This window comes from Mustela putorius, unplaced genomic scaffold, assembly GCF_011764305.1.
Source record: "Mustela putorius furo isolate JIRA1106 unplaced genomic scaffold, ASM1176430v1.1 tig00004041_pilon_pilon_pilon, whole genome shotgun sequence".
Classification (NCBI taxonomy): domain Eukaryota; kingdom Metazoa; phylum Chordata; class Mammalia; order Carnivora; family Mustelidae; genus Mustela; species Mustela putorius.
The window spans coordinates 2140893-2164483 of NW_025422176.1; the positions used below are offsets into that span (position 1 = coordinate 2140893).

Consider the following 23591-nt stretch of genomic DNA (forward strand, 5'->3'; position numbering starts at 1 on the left):
ACTGGCTCTCTCCCAAGTCATAGGACTAGATAATTAGGGTTACCTTTGACCCATTCCTGACAGAGCCATGCCACCAGCCTGTGTGACAGGAGGAACAGGTTCCAGGAGCTGCAGGAAGAGACGGCTGCCCCTGGGATCATCCTTCTCCTCCAGTTTGAAGCCACAACCGCAGTCATGGGACCACTGGGAAAGAGGCCTTGAGCCATGGAGGATGCGTCACCCAACCTCTGTCTTTGTAATAAACCACCTGAAAACACCATGTTATCCCGCGCCCCTTCAGGATACTAGAATACTCCTGGGCTGTGTCGGAAGGCATAGTTCAGCTGTAACCTGGGTCGTAGGAACTCATGGGAGCAACCATAGTCGCGTTGCCCTGAACGTTAAAAACAAGATGGCTCTGAGTTCTCCTACCCCTCGGGACATTCCTCTCTCAAATTAAAATTTGTTTAAATGGGTTTTACGGTCTTACAAGATCTGGCCTCTGCTAATCTCTCTGGCCTGAGCCCAGTCACTGCCGTGATCTACAGTGAGCAACACCAGCCTTTCGACTCTGGTGGCTCACGCCTGAAGACTCACACTTCCCATCCACCCCACCTAGAACATTCTTCCCCTAGAAGCTCACCCGGCTAGCTCGTTCTTATCATTCATAATACCAACTCCGATGTCACCTCCTCACAGAGGCCATCTGATTCACAGCCCCCCTCCCCCACCCTCCCCATCACTCTCCATCTTGCTAACCTTGTTTTATTTTCTTCATAATACTGGCAGGATATAAACCCAGGATGCCTGGGCGGTGCAACCAGTTAAGCATCTGCCTTGGGCTCAGGTCATGATCCCAGGGTCTTGGGGTTGAGTCCCGCATTGGGCTCCCTGTTCAGTGGGGAGTCTACTTTTCCCTCTGCCTACCACTCCCCCTGCTTATGCGCTCGCTCTCTCTCTCTCTCTCTGACAAATAAATAATAATAATAAAACAAAATAATTCCATTTGTATAAAACAATACTTATGACATTTCATAGCTATTTCCCTCTGCTTGTCTAGGTGCTTTCTGTATCCAACTCTAGAATGGAAAACTCCAGGAAAGCAAAACTTTGCCTGCCATGGTCACGGCTGTGTCCCGAGTGCAGAAGCCTATCAGGATCCATGTCTAGAAAGTGCCGAAAGTATCTAGGAGATGAATGAGAGCCTCTGCCATCAGTGCTTCCTCCCAACCCCCACACACCCTCCACCAGTGTCCTCCAGGAGCAAAGCCAGCAAACCAAAGGCAAAGGGTGCGCCTGAGATGGTCACAGGTGTCACAGAGGCCACCGGCAACACCTGGCAGGGAGAGCAAACTCACCAGCTGGGCTCAAATGCTGGCTCCCTCCATCCCTCCCCACTGTTGACCCTGACCTCACCTCTAGGCTGAGTGACCTTGGGCTCCCCGCTGTGAGCCTGTTTTTTTTTTTTTTTTTCCCTTCCTGTGTAAAATCAGGGAAGGAATCAGACCTACTTCACAGGGTCATGGTAAGGTGAAATGAGACAGTACACGTGAAGCATGTAGCCCAGTCTAACAGACCAGCGACCCTGCAGGCAGAGCAGGGGAGGGGCACCCGCGAAGCCTGAAAGGCGTCCCCATGTGCACTTCCTCGAGGGAGGTTGGAGAGGATGGGGGGACATTCAAGGCCACTGTCCTGCTTTGATCTACCAAGCTTGTTACTGCTGGAGAAGCCAAGCAGAACCACTTATCAAGAGTTGGTTTGGGGCTCCCCGAATAATTACCAAGCACCTGCCAGGTGCCTTAGGAAAGACGTAGAGGAGGAAGGCCATAAGGGCTGGGAAACTTAATCTGGAAGCAGAGACAGATAAAAACACAGGCCCAGAGACAGAGGAGGTTAAGTGGAAGATAGAGGGAGGAGGCAGTCTGTTGGCAGCAGGCCAGCTTTGCTCCCAGTAACTGAAGGGAGGGCACCCCTCCCTGGGGCCCCTCCAAAGGATGCCTTGGCAGGAAAACAGAGTCAGTGGTTAAGAGGATGCCCTTCCCATTCAGACACACCCCTTTTTAAATTGAGGCTCCTCTGTGACCTCAAGCACATGATCTCACCTCTCTGAACCTCACTGCCTCGTTTATGAAATAAAAATAATATTGGGATCTATTCACAGGTTCTTGAGGGGATTTAAAGTCTACTTTAAAAGTACTTTTTTTTTTTAAGATTTTATTTATTTATTTGACAGACAGAGATCACAAGTAGGCAGAGAGAGGAGGAAGCAGGCTCTCCACTGAGCAGAGAGCCCAATGTGGGACTCGATCCCGGGGCCCTGGGATCATGCCCTGAGCCAAAGGCAGAGGCTTTAACCCACTGAGCCATCCAGGCGCCCCTACTGTAAAAGTACTTGACAAGGGTGGTGAACAAGAAATGTGTGGCAAATGCTAGCCATAGGTTTTGTTTTGTTCTGTTTACCCAAGATGGAAGCATTTCAACTGCAAAGAAACCTCTCTAGCATTTGCCACTTAAGTTTTTTTTCTTTTTTTTTTTTTTTACTTTTTAAAAATGATTTTATTTATTTATTTGACACAGAGAGTGAGAGAGCATGAGCAAGTGAGCGTGAAAACAAGCAAAGGCAGCCACAGACAGGGAGGAAAAAGCAGACTCCCCTCTGAGCAGGGAGCCCGATGTGGGGCTTGATCCTAGGACCCTGAGATCATGACCTGAGCCAAAGGCTTAACTGACCGAGCCACCCAAGTGTTCCTTAAATTTATTTTCCAAACAACATTTACCTGGTGCTTCTGTGCCAGACTCTCTTAACAACTATATAAGGAAGATATTATATTTTAGTCCTTTTCTTTTTACACATAACAGAAAATTTACCATCTTAACCGTTTTTTAATGTACAGTTCCGTAGTGTTAAGTATAATCACACTGATAGGCAACGGATCTCGAGAACATTTTTGTTCTTTTTTTGTTTTTGCGAAAATGAAACTCTCTACCCCTTGAGCATCATCTCCTCACTTCCCCTTCCCGTAACCCTGGGTTTCTGTTTCTAGGAAGGTACTATTTTAACTCTGTTTCACAAGTCAAGAAACCAAGATCAGCTACATAGTTCATGGGACTCAGTGCAAAATGAAATGTAAGTTATGAGGAATGGTCAAGACAATCACAGCAGAGTACTAACTACATCAAGCACAATCACACAGGACCTTGGCGGAGACCAAGGGCGGGAGAAGTTAAGTTATTTTCCCAAAATCACACTGCAGCTTTAGGAGCCGCTAAAATCCTTTACTTCCCGTAAACTCCCTGCAGGCAGGGGCTTTGATTTGTTCACCACAGAGTGCCCAGAATCCAGCACCGTGCCTGGTATCCCCGGTCATTCGTCATATAATTCATATCTGGGGGAATGAATAAATTGGTCACATTCACCTGCTTTGACCAGAGATCAGTGCTTTGCCTTGGCTCTCTCACACAATTAAGGCTCCTCCTTTGTATTTACCTAGAGCCCTTGAATTTCTAGGAGAAGCAAGTGTGATGCGTGTCTTTCTATATACAATGTCCCGTGGCACTTTTATGAGGCCCTGCCCCTTCAAAACATTCCTGGTTTCAAGTCCTACCTTTCTGCAGTGCGGTGGAATTAAAAGTCACTGGATAGGGGCGCCTGGGTGGCTCAGTCTGTTAAGCATCTGCCTTACGCTCAGGTCTTGATGCTAAGATCTTGGGATCAAGCCCTGAGGGTCCTGGGATCGACCACCCCCTCCAATAATAGCATCGAGCTCCCTGTTCAGCAGGGAACCTACTTCTATTCTCTCCTCCCTTCTGGTGCTCTCTCTCTCTCTCTCTCTCAAATAAATAAATAAAGTCTTAAAAAAGAAGTCACTGGATGAAGAGAGATCACTGGTAGCATGCTATGGCCCCAGGTCCCCTGGGCCCAGGAGTCTGATGGCTAGCTTCCCCCGCTCCCGGATCTCAACACAGGAAAACTAGAACCAAACTCGAGTTTTATTTACAGTTACGGCATGCAGGGCTGCCAAAGAGTCTAGCGAGTAGCCTATGTTTTGTCGCTCTGAAAATGACTTCATTTTTCCTGTCTGACTGTGAGAGTCTTTGCTGACAGTGGGAAGAAAGGAGAGATGAAACCTCAGGAACACACCAATGGATTAATCATACTCCTAATCTCATGACTTCTTATTGTGCTGTACATGATTCCCTTTGAGTTTAAGTATTCTTTATCTGTCCATTTTCAGTACACCAGTGACTACTTGTGATCCCACACAAGAGCGAGCTCACTGCCGGTTAACTCCTAGCCCCTTGGGGTTCCTCACCTGTCTCATTCTGCCATCTCAGAGGTAACCCCTGTCTCGAATGTTGTGTGTCCCTGTCGCCAGTTTCAGATGCATTACATTTGTCTGCTTCACTAAATAATGCATTGTTTGCTTTGAGTTATTTTTGAAATTCATAGGAAGGGTGTGGTATGTCAGCTTCTGAGACTTGCTTTACTGACTCCAGAACAGCTAAAAAGATGCCATTGCCATGTTGTCACACCTACTGTTATTTTTTTTTCTTTTCACTATTGCATAATACTCCACCGTCTAATAGACCATCATTCTTCTCTCAAGGGCATTTGGGCTGTTTCAGCTTTTTGCTGAAATTCTCATGCAAGGCCGTGGGTTAAATTTTGCCTTGGGTATATATAACAAGGGGTGCGATGCCTGATTCATAGGGTACACGAATGCTCAAATTTGCAAGAGGATGCCAAGTCGTTTCCAAAATTACTGTTCCAAACCCCCCAGTGATCACAGGGGATCCCATCGGTCCCCATCTCCCACATATGGTATGGTCAACCTTCTTCATTCGTCAAGTTGAATGAGTATTGAATGAGTGGATGACTGAATAATGGGGAAACCAGGTTGCTCACAAAAAATCAGTTCATATGATCAATCTGTAACCTTTAGCTTTAAACAAATCAAATGTGCTTTCAAATGTTGTCAGTGGGATTCCTGGATGTTTCAGATGGTGAAGCCGCTGACTCTTGATTTCAGTTCAGGTTATGATCTCAAGGTCCTGGGATCAAGCCACCAGTGGGGGGCCTGCTTCAGGATTCTCTCTCTCTCTCTGCCCCTCCCCCTGCTTGTTCATGCTCGCTCTTTCAGATAAAAAAATAAATCTTTAAAAAAAATAAAAGTAGGGGCGCCTGGGTGGCTCAATGGGTTAAAGCCTCTGCCTTCTGCTCAGGTCATGATCCCAGGGTCCTGGGATCCAGCCCCACATCAGGCTCTCTGCTGGGCAGGGAGCCTGCTTCCCTTCCTCTCTCTCTGCCTGCCTCTGCCTACTTGTGATCTCTGTCTGTCAAATAAATAAAAATTTTTTAAAAAAATGTTTAAAAACATAAAATAAAGTAGAATCATGATGCCCATACATAACTGGAAGGAAACATAAGAAAATAAAAATCTAAGGTGATTGCTGAGTACCTAGGAACTACTTTTTACAACATACAAGTAAAGGTAAAAACCATGAGGAAAAAAGACTGATGGATTTTATCACATAAAAATGCGAAATTTTTTGTAGGTTTCACTCTTTTTTTTTTTTTTTTTTAAAGAGAGAGAGAGAGAAGCAGGCTCCCTGCTGAGCAGAGATCCCGATGCGGGACTCGATCCCAGGATCCTGAGATCATGACCTGAGCCGAAGGCAGTGGCTTAACCCACTGAGCCACCCAGGCGCCCTGTAGGTTTCACTCTTTTTTTTTTTTTTTTTTAAAGATTTTTATTTATTTGACAGACAGAGATCACAAGTAGGCAGAGGCAGGCAGAGAGAGGAGGAAGCAGGCTCCCTGCTGAGCAGAGATCCCGATGCGGGACTCGATCCCAGGACCCTGGGATCATGACCTGAGCCGAAAGCAGAGGCTTTAACCCACTGAGCCACCCAGGCGCCCCAGGTTTCACTCTTAAATAAAAAAAAATATATAAAGGCAATCAACCATCTGGGGAAGATACATCAGTGTTATAAAGGATCCATCTATCTTTGTTAATTTGGGCTGAGAACATGGAGGCCAGACTCACAATCTGGTGACTTGCCTGCTGTTGGGACACTTGGTGGGATTAGATTATAAGAGCATAAGACACCTGGGTTGGGTAGATCTCCTTCTAACTTCCAGAACCTGGAGACTAACACCAGGGCCTTGCAGGGGACTGGCAGGCTATCTTGGGCAAGATTTTAGGCACACTAAAATAAGGTAGGAGATCTACTATGAATGTGTTTGCTGGGGATGTGAGGATACAGTGGACTTGGGAGTGACAAAGGTTTAAAATTCTAGGAGGTGGGAGCTCAGGGGTTGCTACAAAAAGAAGTTTGGAAAAGCAGGTGCAGTACCGAAGGCTTTTCCAGGGCTTACACGAATATTGGCGTGGGAGTAAGGGGACCAGCGGCAGGCAGGGCAACTCTGTACCGCCAACAGTTTACAAAGTTTAGATTCAGTTAGGAATTTCACGAAAGGAACCAAACGTAACATTTTTCCAGGAAGCAAGCGACTGAATGAAATCCCATCACAACCTCATTTAATGCAGGTTATGGGTGAATTTTGACCTGTTGGATGTGATACAGTGTGACGGCTCCAAAAAGGACTCCGTAAAGGACTCTTGGCTGAGGAGAACCACTGGACCAAATCATAACACTGACTGTATTCTTTCCAAGGATACACACTCATAACTGGCAGGACTCTAATTCACTCGATCCTGAGGATGCGGCCTCCTTTGAGTCCCAGCAGACTGACTAAATGATCATTGAATTAAGTGTGAAGGGATTAGCCAAAGACCAATCAAAGAATAAAGATTTGCCACTTTAGAGGCGTGAATACCAATGCAATACCCCCATTTTCCTGGCCCCCTTTTATTTCGGTAGATGTGATTTCCCCACCTTGGTTCACACAGGTTTTTCAAGAAAAGCAGCCATTCTGAAGTGGACCCAAGACAGGAACGTTTGGGTTAGTTACCAAAGAGAAAGGTGGGAGAAATGTGTTTTATGTGGAAAGCACTGATGCTGATGATGTGATTGAGTTAAATTGTATTTGTGTCTCCGGGGCTGCCTTCACTGCCAAAATCTTACTGCCATGGTATTTCTATAGATCACATAAAAAATGTAGTTATTCAACACCTTTAATTGAGTGCTTACTCTATTCAGGCTGGGGTTCTAAGAGCTGGGTATATGGCATGACCAAAAGAGAAAAATCCCTGTTCTCAGCTGGGGGGGGGGGCGAAAACTAAAAAATAAATACATACCACGTCAGGTAGTAACAAATGCTTCAAAGAAAATTAGGAAGAGGGAGAGATAGAAGTAGGCCATCCTATTTGAATAAAGTCGTCTTAGGAAGACTTTCCTGACAAGGTGATGGTTGATTTAAACCACCTTCTAGAAGGATTGGGTGTATGTATTTAGGAAGTCCCAGGCAAACTTGGCCCCATCATGGCTGTGTGGTCTTGTTCTCAGTGACTAACTTCTCTGAGCCCAAGCCAGTAAAAATCGAGAGGATGAGGAAAATGCACTGTAAATTATAGTGATTATTACAGTTTATGAATGCAATTTTGTTATAGTATGAATTTTATGGATGCTATAATAACTTCTTTATGCCCCAAGGAAAAAATAATCTCCAGTCCCCTGAGGGGGGTCTTGCCATACTTCCCTTCTTTTATTTTATTTATTTTTTAAAGATTTATTTATTTATTTATTTGACAGAGAGAGAAATGACAAGCAGGCAGAGAGGCAGGCAGAGAGAGGGGAGGAAGCAGGCTCCCTGCTGAGCAGAGAGCTCAATCCCAGGACCCTGGGATCATGACCTGAGCCGAAGGCAGCGGCTTAACCCACTGAGCCACCCAGGCACCCCCTTCCCTTCTTTTACAATTAGAACTGGGATTTCGGACCCTGCTACAAAGCAGGCATTCCCCTGATTCTGAGAATTCGGAAAATTCTCCATTGCTAGCTTCCGTTCCCTCGTCCATGAATCGGAGATAATGGTAGGGCTGACCACTTTAGGGTTTTTACTGATGTTGTTAAAATGACACTGAGCTACATGTGAGACACATTGAACCATACGCCAGGCATGTTCCTAAACAATGGAAACATAGTCATTCATTTAATCCACGACACACCCGTAGACCGAGTACAATTTTAAACTGCCCTTTACAGCCAAGGAAACTGAGGCACGGAGGCGTTAAGTCTTGACCTCCAGAGCTAGGGTTGCAGCCACGACAACTGGGCTCCAGAGCCTGGCAGTGTTACACAGGGCTCAGCCCTGGGCCTAGCCCACAGTTAGAGCTCGGGAAATCTTTATAGGGGTGGTTTTGTCCGTTCCAGCGCGGGGCTGCTCCAGACTTTCCACTTAGGAAGAGCTGAAGGGGGCTGGTTTGTCGGAAGGGGAGGCTAGGGGGCGCTTGCGTAGCAACCGTAGTTCAATGCATAGCAACCATAATGTTTACTGGAACTGGGGGAGTCGGTGGGGATCGCGGGGAAGCGGAGTGAGCCGGCCACCCCTGGACACCCCATTTGCGGCGGAGACTAACAAGCCCCGGAGCAGCTCAAATCCGAGCTCCCCCCCACCACCACCCCGCCCCGGAGCCGCCCGGTGAGCCGGCCCTCCGCGCGGCGCCCCCCCCCCCTGTCTGGAGGCAGATGGTTCCTTCCGTTCTCCGGCTGGTTCAGGTTCCGCGCTCCGAGTCACAAAGCGCGGGGTCACGTGGGCGGGCCGGTGCGCTTTGTGACGCCGCGGGCCCCGCCTCCCGGCCCGCCTATCCGCGCACGCCGGCCCCGCCTCGCGCGCGCCGCCCGTGCAATCCCTGCTTAAGAGACCCCGGAGTGGGGCGCTCGCCCGGAGCCAGGCCGCGTCCGCCATAGTGCCTGGCTTGGAGGTGTCGCCGGCGCTGGGTGAGGGCCCGAGAGCGGCAGGGGGGCGAAACAAAAAGCGAGCCCCGAAGCCTTTGGCGTTGCCCGGCGGTTTCCGGGCCTCCTCTCGCGATTCGGGGCCGAGAGGCGACGGGAGCGAAAGGCGAGAGAAGCGCGGAGCACACGGCGAGAGGAAGCGTCGGGGAGCCTCGGCGGCGTCCCCAGGGTCCGCCAAAGCCACCCGGCCGCTGGCTGGGGCCCGGGGTGGTGAGGAAGTGCTTCGAGGCCTCGTTGAGGCCTAGTACCGGCTTTGTGTCCGAGGCGGCGGCGGCGGCGGGGGGGAGGCGGAGCCGGGGGCGGCCTGCGGGAAGGCCTCTCCTCCGCCGACCGCGCGTTTCTGGCCTAGGCCGCGGGCCGCTCGTGGCCTCCGGGGAGCAGGCGACAGGGGTTTGCGTGTGGGGGGGCCTGGGCCTGGGGAAGCTGACGCCGGTCGTCCGGAAGCCAGGAGGAGGCGAGAGGCCGCTCGTGGACTCCGGGCCTAGGCCCTCTTCCCCCAACCTTCTCCCGGGGCCTGGGTCACCCCAATCCACGGAAAGAGAGACCAACCGGGAGGTGCGGCCTCGCTATGGACCCCTGACCCCGCGGGGTCATTCGGACTCTAACGTGTGGACTGACCGCTACTGACTGCACCGCCTGCCCCCCCGTCTCCTGCCGGCCCCTTAGCATGAGCGAGGGGGACCCAGCCGGGTGACATTGTGCCCGTTGGCGGATTCTCGATTTCCCCTTTCCCCGTCCTCGTCCGCTTCCTCCCGTATGAAGTGCTTCTGAGTATCGGGGGGAGGGGGGCGGGGGGGGCTCTGGATTATTGTTTTTACGAACCCCTGCTTGTGGTTGGGGGGGTATTTAATCTGAGGCCTTAGGGTCCTTCGGTGTCTTTTTGAGTGTTTTGTGTGTGTACATATTTTGCTCTTAAGTTTATAAATACACATATATTGAGCGTGTCCACGTCTCCTCGCTGAACCTTAGGAATCCTTTGGCACCATGTCCTGTGTGCATTATAAATTTTCCTCTAAACTCAACTATGATACCGTCACCTTTGATGGGCTCCACATCTCCCTCTGCGATTTAAAGAAGCAGATTATGGGGAGAGAGAAGTTGAAAGCTGCCGACTGCGACCTGCAGATCACCAACGCGCAGACGAAAGAAGGTAAGAGCCACACGGGCTCCAGCTCGGCTGGCCGGAGATAGGTAGTGGTTGTGCTAAATACTGGTTGCCTGGCAGGAGGCTAACCGCCATTACGTCTCCTGGGGGCCTGTTCGTTCTAAGACTTTGGATGCACCTTTCCTGGAGACCCAGGGGTTGCAGCGGTCGGCCTGGGGGTTTAACTGGCTTGTATGGTGTCTGCGTAGGTGGGATCATCGGTAACCGGCTAATCTGAAAACGTGCAAGTCGGTTTAGTCTTCTCAAATGTTATTTAAAATGAGGATGTCCGTGGGAGAGGGTGAGGGGTGCCCTCCAGGTTCTTGGGGGTGCTTGCCCTGTGGCGTTTTCGAGCTTGTTTTTCATCAGAGGGCAGGAGAGCATATGGAGGCGTCTTACTTGTTAAAGCAGCGGTAGAGATAGTGCCCTAACTTGCTAACCTGACAGTGGTTTGGGGGTTCAGTGGCAGGTTTTATGTACTCCCTTTTTCTTCCAGTCCTTTGGTACTTAATTTATTTTTATTTTGGAGTTGCCTGTGTTGCCGCGCAGGGATCCTCACTTAAATATTTTTGAGGATTTAATCCAGCCAGTCTTTAATGTTGGAATTGCTTTTGGAACCTGATGTGTTCTGATGTCACCACTTTTGTGTGTAAATTCCAGAATTAGTAATACAGTAATTAAGTGGCTGAGCTCTGAGTTCATCACATTACTCTTAAAATTTAGTAGCAATTTAGTAAAGGGTCTTCTTTTTTTTTTTTTAAAGTAGTAATTGCTAGGCTTTATTTACGTGATTATGTTACTTGGATGTGGAGAATAGTAGGCTGCTACCAAGTGAGTTTCAAACAAGCCACTGATGGGAATATTTAAGTTCTTTCTCCTTTTTAAAAGCATTTAATAATGTTGAGAATTTAACATTAGATATGACAGTGTGAGAAGTAGTATCTGCAGATTCTGGTTCTGCATTTGTTTTGGTTTCTTTTTCTTAGTACTGTAATGCTGATGTGTAGTTTTCAGTAGATCAGTCTGGGATGGGAAGAAATAAAGTTCAAACTAGCTTAGGGTATTTTATCGATCACTAAATTTTTCTTAAGGTGTGACTTGCGTTCTTTTAGTTGAAATTGGGGGGGTGTCCCTCACTTCTAGCCTACATGGGGTTTTGGATTTTGTTTCGTTTTTTAAATATTTTAATTTTAAGTAATCTCTACACCCAGCGTGGGGCTCGAACTCACAACCTAGAGACCAAGAGTCGGACGCTCTACCAATTGAGCCAGCCAGTGCCCCTAGTTTATAGTTTTTAATAGAGTGAATCTTGTCATGTAAAAGAGTTGTTTCCCATTTATATCCAGATATAAGTTTAATTGTATTACATTAAGGACTGGCATTCCTGGCATGATTCAAAAATATTGAATACAAACTTTATTTGCTTACATGGTAACACATGATGGAATATTCTCCACTGCCCCCACCTCCTTTTAAAATGTCATACCTAAGGGATACTCCACAGGAAGCTTTTGTGATTATAATTATGTGTAGAATCCTCTACTTAAGGAGAGGAAAAATTGCTGGTCATCATGAAGAGTCAAATAGCTTTTTAAAAGTGTTCAAGAAAATACTCTTTTTTTTAAGGTCACCAAAAGTGTCCCTGAAATATTGCAGCCATAGTTACAGGATAGATGGGTTTATAAGAATTTCAGGACATACTGGTATGTTTATGACACTTATAAATGAGAGGAAGAAGATGTATATGAAAGTAAAGAATATTAAGGCAATTTTAGTCCTATACTTGGGCAGGATTTACATTTTCTGGAGTATTAAATGATTTTATCATGGACTTGGTTCATTTTCTCCACCTGATAATTGAATACAACTTTGTTAGATTGCAGTAAGTTACAGTTGATGGACATCTTGCCCAAAAATCTAAGAGTTTTGTGACATTGAGTTATTTTTTTTTTCTAAGCCAGGAAATTTATGTTATGTATTATTTTTTACAAACCCTGAAAGTTAGGGAGGTGTTTTGTCCAGCAGCATATCTTTTTTTAACATGTTTGTGTGAACCGTCTATATTGAAGAAAGCTTTGATGTTAGATTAAGAGAAGGGGTTTCTGGGGAGAGAATGTGCATTTTGTGCAATCCTCAAATTAAGAGAGGAGAAAATACTGGTAGTCTGAGGATAGTCACTTAATGAGTTTTACAGGAAATAACATCCAGTGTCACAGGCAGCTGAGTAAGAATGGGCTGGGTTTTAGCACCATCCAGTGAATTAGAGAATACAAAATATTTATAGCCTCATAGTTAGGCGATTGCCTAGAAGGATGCTGAACTGGATCACTTAATTTGTTTGAATTAATGTTTAGATTACCCAGTATATCGCATGTCTGTAAAAACATTACTTAGAGTTTTGGGAATCTATGTTTAGGACCCTTAAATCTTAATTACATCAAAATGCATGGGTCAGAATTTTATGTTTTAGATTTAAGAATCTTGCTCCTTTCAAAACAAATCCTGAATGATCTTCCTATATTTTTTAATACAGATTTCCCATATAAACTTGTTTCCCTACCTTTCACCTTCTCTCCCACCTCCAAAAAAAACAAAGCAAAACAAAATAAAACCCGCAACAACAACAAAACAAACCTTCATTCTGAACTTAAGAGTGAAAGATTTGAAAGCTGAGAATGAAGTATTTTTGAAGAGTCTTCTCTTTTTCCATCTATCAGATTCATCTTGTTTTTCATTCCGGAATCCATGGTCTTCATATTTTTTAATCGGAAATCACACTGGCGCCTGGAAAGGGTCTTTTGAAGTTAACAGCCTGCTTAGTAAAGTAGTTTAAGGGTAGGAAGTAACCAGTGTAATTCAGGTACTTAAAGGTCAGAGCATCTGGTGTGGGGGCAGGTGACTTTTAGTCTGACACAGTACTGGTCTGACCAAATTAATAAGTTGTCTTGGAAAGCTACCCTCAATGTTTTTAAGAGTTGTTACATATTCAGAAAGTCCTTGTCAAATGTTTGACGCCAAGTTTTGTTTTAGAATTTATTTTGTGAACATCTCCCATCTTTCAGTTTTTCTTACTCAGATCTTGATTGAAATTTGGAACTATCATGAACTATCAAGGTAATGATGATAGTCTCTAACAGGTCTAGGAAATTGAATTGCTCTGATTGGATACCTGTGAGATACAGTCTGCTACTTGAAATATACCGATAAGAACCCATTTTTGAACAATTTGTAACAGGAAGTAACTAATGATGTTATGATTAAAATTAATAGAGTATTAGACTTAAAATGCTCACATTGTGTGATAAATTGAAATAACTGGAAGAACAGAGGTAGTCAGCCACTTGGTGCTGAGTGACTTAAGTGAAGCAAGTAAACTCCATAATCCTAGAAGAGTGAACCCTGATAACCTGATTATGTGATTGGGAGAGATGAGTACGTTCTCCTATCTATCTCATAGATATTCTCGTATCTATCAAATCTGTAATTTTATAGATTCCTTCCTCAGGAAAGCTTTTTACCCATACTTAAAGTTAATTGGTCCAGGTTCTCTCTTAATTTCATTCTTCCAGAAGTATTGCAAGTAATAGGGAGTTTAAAAAGTAGAAAAATAGGATCCATTCATACTTCCTCTTTTGTTCTCAGTGACATCACTGTTCTTCCAGTTGGCTTAAGCCCGGAACCCAGTTTCTTATGACTGACTGCTCCTTTTCCTTCATCTCCCTACCCTCCTTTAATCCATTGGTAGCCTTACCACTTCTACCTCAAAACATTCTGATTCTCTCCCTTTCTGCATCTGTCACATACCAGCAAGGATCATCGCTTCTTACTGGGCCTTTGCAGCAGCCTCCTTATTGGTCATCCTCTTTCTACTCTTGTTCCCCTGTGGGTTCATTGTCCACGTAGATACCAGAGTTCTCTTGTTTGTTCGTTATTAATGTAAATCAAATTGTCATCATTTTTGTTGAATATCTTCAGTGACTTCTTGTATGTATAAATAAAATATAAATCCATTTGTGATCTGTACTTTTCTATCCATCATTCTTCCCTTTCATTATCTTCTAGCTGTACTGGACTTTATTTTTATTTTTATTTTTTTTTTAAGTTTTATTTATTTATTTGACAGAAATCACAAGTAGATGGAGAGGCAGGCAGAGAGAGAGGGGGAAGCAGGCTCCCTGCTGAGCAGAGAGCCCGATGCGGGACTCGATCCCAGAACCCCGAGATTATGACCTGAGCCGAAGGCAGCGGCTTAACCCACTGAGCCACCCAGGCGCCCTGGACTTTATTTTTTTCACATGCTTTTCTTTCTGTCTGAAACAGTTTTTGTCCAGCTTTTTTGCATATCTTTCTAGCTTTTCATTCTTTAAGTCTCAAATGTTCCTTAGAAAGGCCTTAAATCAATATTCTATCCACAGTTGCATCCTGCTACTAATTATTTTTATGAAACTCTTTTTCCTCTATTTAGAACATGTCTTAATTTCTTTAGTCTGTTGTTTTTAGTGATAACTCAGGTTGAGCGAGGGGCTAGGAGGGACATATTTTAAATAACAACTTAATAATTGTTAAATAATTTAAATAACACCTTTTTCTCATAGTTTAGATAATTAGCATTACTAGCTAAATAAACTAAAGAATAACTTAGTATTACTGAGATTTGGGGTTCAACAAAAGTAGGAGCGCGAGAGCCGAGAACCTGCTGACAGTCTTTGGTGTCCTTTGAAGAGAATTTCTATTTGTTCTGACAGTATCAGTAATCCAGATGCAAGGAACATGCAGTGATTAATGTTCTTTTAAATTTAAGTTCATTTCCCATAAAATTTATGTTTGGCTGAAGTTTTCTAATTCTTGAGGACTGACATCTCCAAATCGCCAAATAGAAATTCAACTCTCTATCTTTTTTACAGAATATACTGATGATAATGCTCTAATTCCTAAGAATTCATCTGTAATTGTTAGAAGAATTCCTATTGGAGGTGTTAAATCTACAAGCAAGACGTATGTTATGTAAGTATTTATCGGATCTCATGTATTTAAGTCCTCAGAATAGACTTTATCTTGTGAGAAAGAAGTATTTTAGAATAGAAGTCATTACCTTAATAAGTATATCTTCTTAATCCTCGAAACTGTGGGGATGGGTTTGTTTCTTCCTGGTTTCTTCCCCCAGATAACTTAATCTGTAGTTAATAGTACAAACTGTCAGGAAGAAGTTTTTGCTATATAAGTATATTAAAAGCCTTGTTCTAAATATTTTGACGGCATCCAGAGTGTTCAGTAATGCTAACATTTGTTTCTCAATAAGGGGCTTTTGTTGGGAAGCTATAGAGTTTATAGGATTTATGGAATCAGGCTTAGGTTTGACTCCAGTAGCTGCTTTACACCAGTTGTGACTTTGAGTAAGTTATCTAAAGCCTCAAAATAGACTTCTCGGGCGCCTGGGTGGCTCAGTGGGTTAAGCCGCTGCCTTCGGCTCAGGTCATGATCTCAGGGTCCTGGGATTGAGTCCCACATCGGGCTCTCTGCTCAGCAGGGAGCCTGCTTCCTTCTCTCACTCTCTATCTGCCTGCCTCTCTGCCTACTTGTGATCTCTGTCTGTCAAATAAATAAAATCTTTAAAAAAAAAAAAAAAAGACTTCTCAAAATAATATAGGGATATGAGTATTTAACTCAAGAAGAGAGTTGGAAGAATTAAACAGTGCCTGACCCATGGTAGACTCCATTAATGGAGTACGAACACAGCAGTATTTTAGCACCAGTCTAGAGCTTAAGGAATTCACAAAAGACACAGGATTAAAACATCTTTTAACGTTCCCTGCCTCCTTGCAATTTTAATGGTGTTAGAATTATAATAATGTGAAAAGAGTAGTGATTTCCACTTACAAGTTAGGTTGCCTTAATTGAAATTTTGGCAAATTCTGCTTTTGGCCAGTGAAAAATTCTGGAATTTGCCAGTCGTAGGAAATGGAATGTCTTCTTGGAAGTGAGGTAAAATAGTCATTTCTTGGAGCTTTACTTCATATGGGCAAGTGTTCATTCTAAACTTACTGTCATTGGTTTGCTATAAAGTTATATTCCATGTCCTAGCCCTTGGGGATCGTTTTGTGTAATATCTTCTGTATAACAATAGCTTAAAAACTTGCATACTTTCTTTTTCTTACAAAAACCAAGTGAATTATGTGCTTTTAACTTTGTGTAATTGTAAGAAATGAGGGAATAATTCCTAGTATTTCGTGTGAAATTACACTTTAAATGCTTTTTAAAAACAGTAAACATTAAGTTTTTTGGTTTTTGTTTGTTTTTTGATACTAAGAAACTTTTAGGGAGAGAATTATTCGAAGTACATGGGAAAATAAGTTGCCTCTTAAAATTGTATGTTAACTGACTATGTGTGAGATTTCCTTTGTAATCTTTTTTCCTCATAAAATGCCTCTTGAGTTTATTGAGCAAATACTAGAAAATGAATGCTTCATTTTTATCCTAGGACTTGCAAATCGCATGTAAACTTAGAAACTCCTTTCAGATGCACACTAACATTTCTCTGTAGTCAGGATAGCATAAATTTCAATTAAGCTTTTAAGTGATGTATTTAACAACTCAACTCCTGTTCCCTTTCCTGTGAGAACTTTCAAAAGAATTTCTTCTCAGACTTTATTCGTATGTACTTTAAAAAATCAACATTTTCAGTTCTTCACAACCATCAAGCTTGTTCTTTGAACTAATAAACTGTCAAGACTATATTGCGTATTTCTGGAAGTTCTTATCTAATCCTCAGTCATTGTTTTGAGACTTATAAGAAGTTAAAGTTACTATCAACCTGTCTTTCTGGATTTGAAATTTAGTTTTTGGAGCACAGCAATTTCTCAGGGGTCCCAATTATAAATGCTAACAGTGAGTGGTCTTCATTTAAGAAGATCTGATACATGAAAATTTTTATTTGTTACCTATTAAAAAACCAGGGAGGAGCTCCTGGGTGGCTTAGTCCTTAAGTGGCTGCCTTCAGCTCAGGTCATGATCCCCAGGTCCTGGGCTCCAGCCCCACATCAGGCTCCCTGCTCTGCAGGGAGCCTGCTTCTCCCTTTCCCACTCCCCCTGCTTGTGTTCCCTCTTTCTCTGTCTCTCTCTCTGTCAAATAAATAAAAATCTTAAGAAAAGGTGGGGGGGATAATGTAACTTGGTTGCTCAGTCTGTAAGAAATAGCTACAATGTTTCTTAACAAAAGACCTTCATACTACCTGTGGGAAAACACCTGTTGTAAATGGCAGGTTACACCTATTCTAGAATTTCTTAGTATAGAATTTTGTTTTATTTTATTTTATATCCCACAAATAGGTCTTAAACTATTAGTAGTGTACATACTAGGAAATTGGTTGTTTTTAAATCTTTGTACCAAAGGAAATTTGTGTTAATAAAGGTATGTGATGAGAGATATATATTAAGTTGTTTTAGCACAAAAATCCATAAATACCTCCTCATAATTAATATTATTTTCATTTTTGTTTATTTTTTAGAAGTCGAACTGAACCAGTGATGGGAACTTCAAAAGCAGTATGTAAAAACACAATCTCACACTTTTTCTACACATTGCTTTTACCTTTATAATGTAGCAGTGAAGTAAATCATTTAGAACTTAACATCCAACTGATCATAGTACATATTGTAAATAAAATGTATTTCGATGACAGCTCAGTTGAATATGGATATATGTGGCATAATTTGCACACTCTGTAGAAATGGGTAATTTGTGCCCCCCAAAACACTGTTTCATATTAAATATAGCATCCTCCCTGTATGACACCGTGTTGTACAGTTAATGTATGATTCTTTTTAGCTCTTGTAGGTTTTACACTAATGAACATGATAACATGTTCTACATCTGTCTGTCTATAGTTAGTATTTTGTATGTATGTACAGGCTGTTGTGTGCTTTTTGTTTCTTGCAATAAAAAAAAATGTTTGGAGTGTATATTTTGCCATTTTCACGTTGTATCACTTAGTTTTTGTTAGTTTTTTTCCTGCCTGACGATGGCTTTTAAAAAATGCATTAGCAATATGCAAAGCTAATGTTAAAGTTTGATGCTTTCTCCAAGTTCAGACACATATAGAAAAGAGCTTTCCAGAGTTGATGCAGCTATATTACTTAGTTTTATCTTATTTGGCAATTTCAAGCTTTTATTCTTTGTTTATATCTCCACTATAAAGTAAGACCTGAAATTGGGCCCCCATGAGTATATAAATGTCTCATTGATGATTTATATAATTGAGTACATTGTTTTAAAATTTTACTACAAGGTCTTCCACTTCCAGCCTGCTTAGTTCTCCAAATTGAAATATTTCCCTCTTTCTCATAAAAATACTAAATGCTGCATTAATTGTAAGCTGATTGAAAGCTGTAGCTCATCAGAGGTAACTCCCCTTAACCAGGATAACATCTTAATTTTTACGATCATAGCTTAAATATGACACCCTGTTGACTTGGAGGTCTTAAGTAAGAGGCAGCAGTGTTCCTAAGTTGTGGGGTGACACATTTGTTTCAGAGTATAGGGCTGTAGTAATTGGGTTCTGTAAACTTGATGGTGCTCGAAACATTTTACTGCTGAGGCTTGATCTGTACACAATACAAGATGTCTGAAATCTTGATTTAGAATTCAAGGGTATTGCTTGCTGTTTCACTTTATCCTTTTTAAATAGTACTGATCTTTGTGTATCAGGCATTTCACTAACCTTGGATCATTGCATCTTAAACATGATAATATAGAATATCTTAACTTTGGACTTGTTCTTTAAAGTATATGGCCTTTAGTTCTCATGGAACTAAATATGGTGATTCAAAGATCAAAACTTAGTGTTTTGGGGTCCCCCCCGCCCCTGGGGTATATGGGGTTTTTTGGTTTTTGTTGTTTTTTGTTTTTTGTTTTTGGGTTTTTTTGTTTTTTGTTTTTGTTTTTTTTTGTTGTTTTGGTTTGGTTTTTTGGTTTTTAAAGCATAATGCTGTAAAAAACTGTCCAAGTTTCTGTTTTGCTGGTGATTGGTTTAAAACTGATTTTATGTATCCAAATGCTAGCACAAATTAGAGTGACTATCCTGGTGACTGTAGTAGTTAATGTAACACATTTTGTATAAAGTACTTTTATATAGTATTTAAATTAATTCAGATGAAGTTTTATTTCTTGAAAACAGTTATTTCCTTTTTGTTTATTAGCATGTGTATAAACACAAATCACATGTTCATAAATAAAGTTAACATTCTTTTAGCCTTGTGTGTTTCCCTGGCATGTCTGTATTACACTTATACAAGAAGCAGTTTATTTTATGCTTATTTAGGTTTCTCTTTTCTTTTTTCTTTTCTTTTTTTTTCTTTTTTTTTTGGATACTTTAAAAGTGGCTTTAATTTTTAGGTAGAATGTCTGAAATGAAGACATTAGATGATTTAATAATTTAATATCCCCATCATTTATTTGCTTGGGGTACATTTGCTGGCATTTAGGATGAGAATATATTCATGAAGCATAATTAATGCCCATTTTACAAATCACCTGTTACTGTACACTTCACAAAAGCCAAGATAGAGCCACCAAATGAGGTTTCTAATTCTAGTTAATAGAAGTAAATGTGTGTACATTTTTGGTAACCTAAGCCAATTGCGATCAAGGATGGCTGTTTCTGTCCATATCCCTTAGCTTTGTTTTATTTAGTCATCCTTCCACGTTGGTACTGCAAAGCTGGATGTTCTTCTTGCTTATTAAATATCAGAGTTGCATTTTGTTGGATCCTTTAATTTCAAGCAAGTATGGGTGGCATAAAAAAATTTCAGATTCTTTCTCCCAGAAGCAAGACCATAAATTAGATGTGGGGAAGTGGGTTAATTTTAATAATGTCCACAGTATGCACTCATCAGTATTTTTTAAGACTAGATTTTTTTTTTAACATGGTGCAGTTTTTAAATCATTAGTTAATACATTTATTGATGCTTAGGACATGCAAATTTCTGGTCATGTTTAAACCATTTCTTGTCAGCAATTTTCACTTAATTTCTAGTACCTTACTATATCCAGGAAACAATTGGATTCCTTTCTCAATTTCTGGTAAATTTTACTTCCTTGTGGATTTTAAGGTATTTAAGGTGCTAGAGTGATTGGTGGGGGAAAAAAGTGATGTAGATGCCATTGAGTATCTGAAACCACTTTATAGGATACTAAAACAAGTTGGCAGAAAACTAACATGGCAAGAAAGCCCAGTGTAAGAACCAAAAGACTGCTATATTTTAGGAATGGAAAGAACAAAAAGTGTTAGTGTTAGTATTTTAGTTCCAGCTATAATAAAGTTAATATAGCTGCTTTTTTTTTTTTAAGAAATGATCAGTGTTCATATTCTAGATAGTAATGGATTTATTTTGAAAGGCTATTAATTTGTTTCTTTGGTTAGAAACATAGATGATGCTTGACAGTAATTTGTTCAGTTCTTGTTACTTAGATTCAAATAATTCCTAGCTGATGTAAAATGTAACCCTCTTCAAAATAGATATCAGGATTTATTCTCGATAAAAATAGGATATTTGTGTATTCTTTTTTTCTCTTTAAGTTTCCCTTTGAGATTAGTTCTGTAACGAAAGAGCACTTAAAAACTAGATGAGAATAAGAACACGTTGGTGGATTATATGGTTGTGTATTAGGAATGTGGAGTTCGTGCATTATGAACTCTGCCACCCCTCAGTGGGGAGCTAAGAACCTTTTGTTTAAATAAGCATCCCAGTAGTAATATCCATTGAACTAACTCTTAAAACTCTAAGATATTTATAAGATATATTTTAAATTTAGCCAACATTACTTTTATTTATTGAACTCCTTCTATGGTGGGCATTGTGCTAAGAACTTACTTCATTGAAACTTGTAACATTTCTATTTGGGGCTCTCAGTCATGCTGCTTTTATTTTAATACTCTTAGCTCTCTGGAATGTTTGAAAAATACTTAACAGAGACTCACTTTGTTGTTGTTTTTCTCTGATCCAGACATCCTGTTACATCCTCTCCATTTTAAACAAGAGTTCTGACCAAAATGCATGAGAAATTTATAACCTGTTGAATGAGCAACCTGATTACTACATAGGAAGCTAATAATGTTTTCATTTTGGCACACTTACAGGGGAATAGTATCTTAAGAGTCATATGCTAAACGTGTGTGTGTGTGTGTATACATGTGTACACATATACACACATAAACACTTATATAAAAAAACTGATAATAAAATCACTACAAAGATCAAATAAGTGAAAAAAAAATTTAATATCCTATTTGAAAATACATTTTTAAAATCCTTCTATCCTTCAGCATTTAATGCTTGCTCCATTTTTTTTTTTTTTTTTTGGCTTAACACCTTTCCTTGATAAAGCTATGGTTTCTTTGGCAAGAAGCCATTCTTTCTTACTCTTTGGGAGAATAACCAGATTTACTCAGAATGAGCAGTACATGCTCAAAAATAGAGAAAAAAGTAGCAATTATGTGGGAGCTGTTTTATTAAACAATTATCTGAGCCTTTAAAGAGCTGCTTGTTTTTACAGTGTTCTATAATGGCATTCCAGAAAAGTTAGATTTCTTATTCTTCTCTCATCTAATGCACATTGTCTTAGCATTTTCCGATTTAGAGACCACTGATAGACATGGGACTCTTTTTTAATATTTAGTCACTGCTCTGAACACATTTTCTGTGATACATTTTTCTTTACCCTGTTGTTCTTCTTTTATTCTTTGTAATTGAGTCTCCCTCAACTTTAGCCTTTTACTGTGTGTGAAATACATAGAGAAGGGTAAAGCGGGGGTGAGGTACAGTTTCAGCTTTAAAACTGGAAATAATAACATTCTTTAGAAAACTTCTAAGAAAATGCCCAGTATTTGAACATTAAGTGGCAGTAGGGACTAAATGATCACTTTCAGATGTTTTCAGTGTGGAACTTGAATGTGTGTTTAATTTTTTGTGAACAGATTGATGACTCTTCTGCGTCTATTTCTCTGGCCCAGCTTACAAAGGTATATATATATATATATATATTCTTGAAAATATAAATCTTTTTCTAACATCGTATTCTTTTTTAATGTGGAACAGTTGTTTGAAGAGGGGTTGGGGGAGGATGTATTTTGTGAAAACATTGTACACATTATTACTATCCTGTAAAGAGTAGTTGCCGTTTTGAGAAGATAGGGGGAGTATTTTGGCAGCCTCACCATAATGTTGGAGTGTTGTTCATCTTCAAGACCGAAGAAACACATGAAGCTACCCTTACCTTTTTTTTTTTTTCCCTCATACATTTTGTTTAATTATACATTGGAAACTAACAGAGTTCTGGAGGAATTTCCTGGTTTTGGCTGTAAATTATGTGGACTTTCTTTAAGCAGCCAAAATAGAAGCTTTCCTTTACATGGACAATTGCACAGTTATTTCTTGAATATTCGAAATGATCCCATGAAGGTCAACATTTTAAATGTGTTACAATTGTTTCTTTATGCTATAGACTTGTAGTCTGTCTGCATTAGAAAAAGTTTTAAACAACCTAATTTGTTTGAACACAGACTACATGGATTGTGTAAATGTATGAAGCTGTTTGCAGGAATATACCAATGTGTATGTTTGGCAGAGGGGCAAATTGTTACCTCCTGAAATAATTGTATATGCCGTGTTTTGCGATAAAATTGCTTGCATTTTCTGCTCAACAATGTGTACTTTTGTTTGGGAAAGCACTAGTGATGGATTACTTTTTAAAATAATAGATGTAGCTTGCAAATTATGCCTTTAAAAAAAAGAAAAAAGGGAAGAAGACATATATTACAGAATAGACAGATTTTTTAGGACCAAGAAGGAAGGAAGTCTTCCAGTTTTTCAAAAATCTTTTTTCCCTACTGTCAGAAATGTAAAACCAAACTTAAGTAACCAAGATTTATCTAATGAGTTGGCTGGATTTTCCATTAGTGCTGTCCCTATCTTATCCTTGGCTTTGTTAGAGGTTGTGTCCTTTTCCCCTAGAATGTATCCCCCCAAAATGTCCTAATAACAAATAAGCTTTTAAGCTCTTGTTCCGGGAAAACTAAACATTAAAATTGATGATTCTGAGACACAAAGTGGGCTGAAACCCATCCTCTCTCACAGTTTTCTAAAGCAAAGTGGTCTAGCATAGAGTTAACCTCTTAAGCAGTTTATAGTTCATGGTTTTAATTCTTATGTGCTGTAAGGACCATATTTGAATTTTGGTCTGTTCCTACTATTGTTTCTTTGTGGGAAGCAGTTGGGGAATTTTGGAGGTTTGGGGGATTTTTTTTTTTAACTATTTGTAAATTAATGTTTGGGTTCAAACAAATTAGTTGTTCAACATCTGTAATCCAGTTTTCTGTAAATGTTGCTGTTGTTCTAAGCTCTGTTAATGTTAAGCATTCTTTGTATATAAAATTACAATAAAATGTTAAAACTGGTTGCTTGTTTTGTGGATGAATGTAAAGATAAAACCCAATGAATGGCTGATGTGAGTGCTAGATGCTTGAAGATTAAAGTTACTAGGACTCACTCTCTTAGA

At 41.0% G+C, this 23591-nt stretch overlaps 1 protein-coding gene across 2 annotated transcripts in view; it reads left to right on the forward strand.

The window, feature by feature from the left end:
• The first annotated feature begins 8756 nt into the window (after positions 1-8756).
• RBBP6 (RB binding protein 6, ubiquitin ligase) overlaps positions 8757-23591 on the forward strand; it is a 31531-nt gene continuing 16696 nt past the window's right edge. Inside the window, exons 1-5 of one of the 2 annotated variants that reach the window (XM_004778339.3) lie at positions 8757-8880; positions 9865-10045; positions 14944-15043; positions 17545-17581; positions 22012-22056. In XM_004778339.3, coding sequence (XP_004778396.1) covers positions 9880-10045; positions 14944-15043; positions 17545-17581; positions 22012-22056 — 348 coding nt within the window. In that variant the 5' untranslated portion in view covers positions 8757-8880; positions 9865-9879. Of the gene's footprint in view, positions 8881-9864; positions 10046-14943; positions 15044-17544; positions 17582-22011; positions 22057-23591 lie in introns of those variants that run through there. The other variant, XM_004778341.3, reaches the window with a different exon arrangement.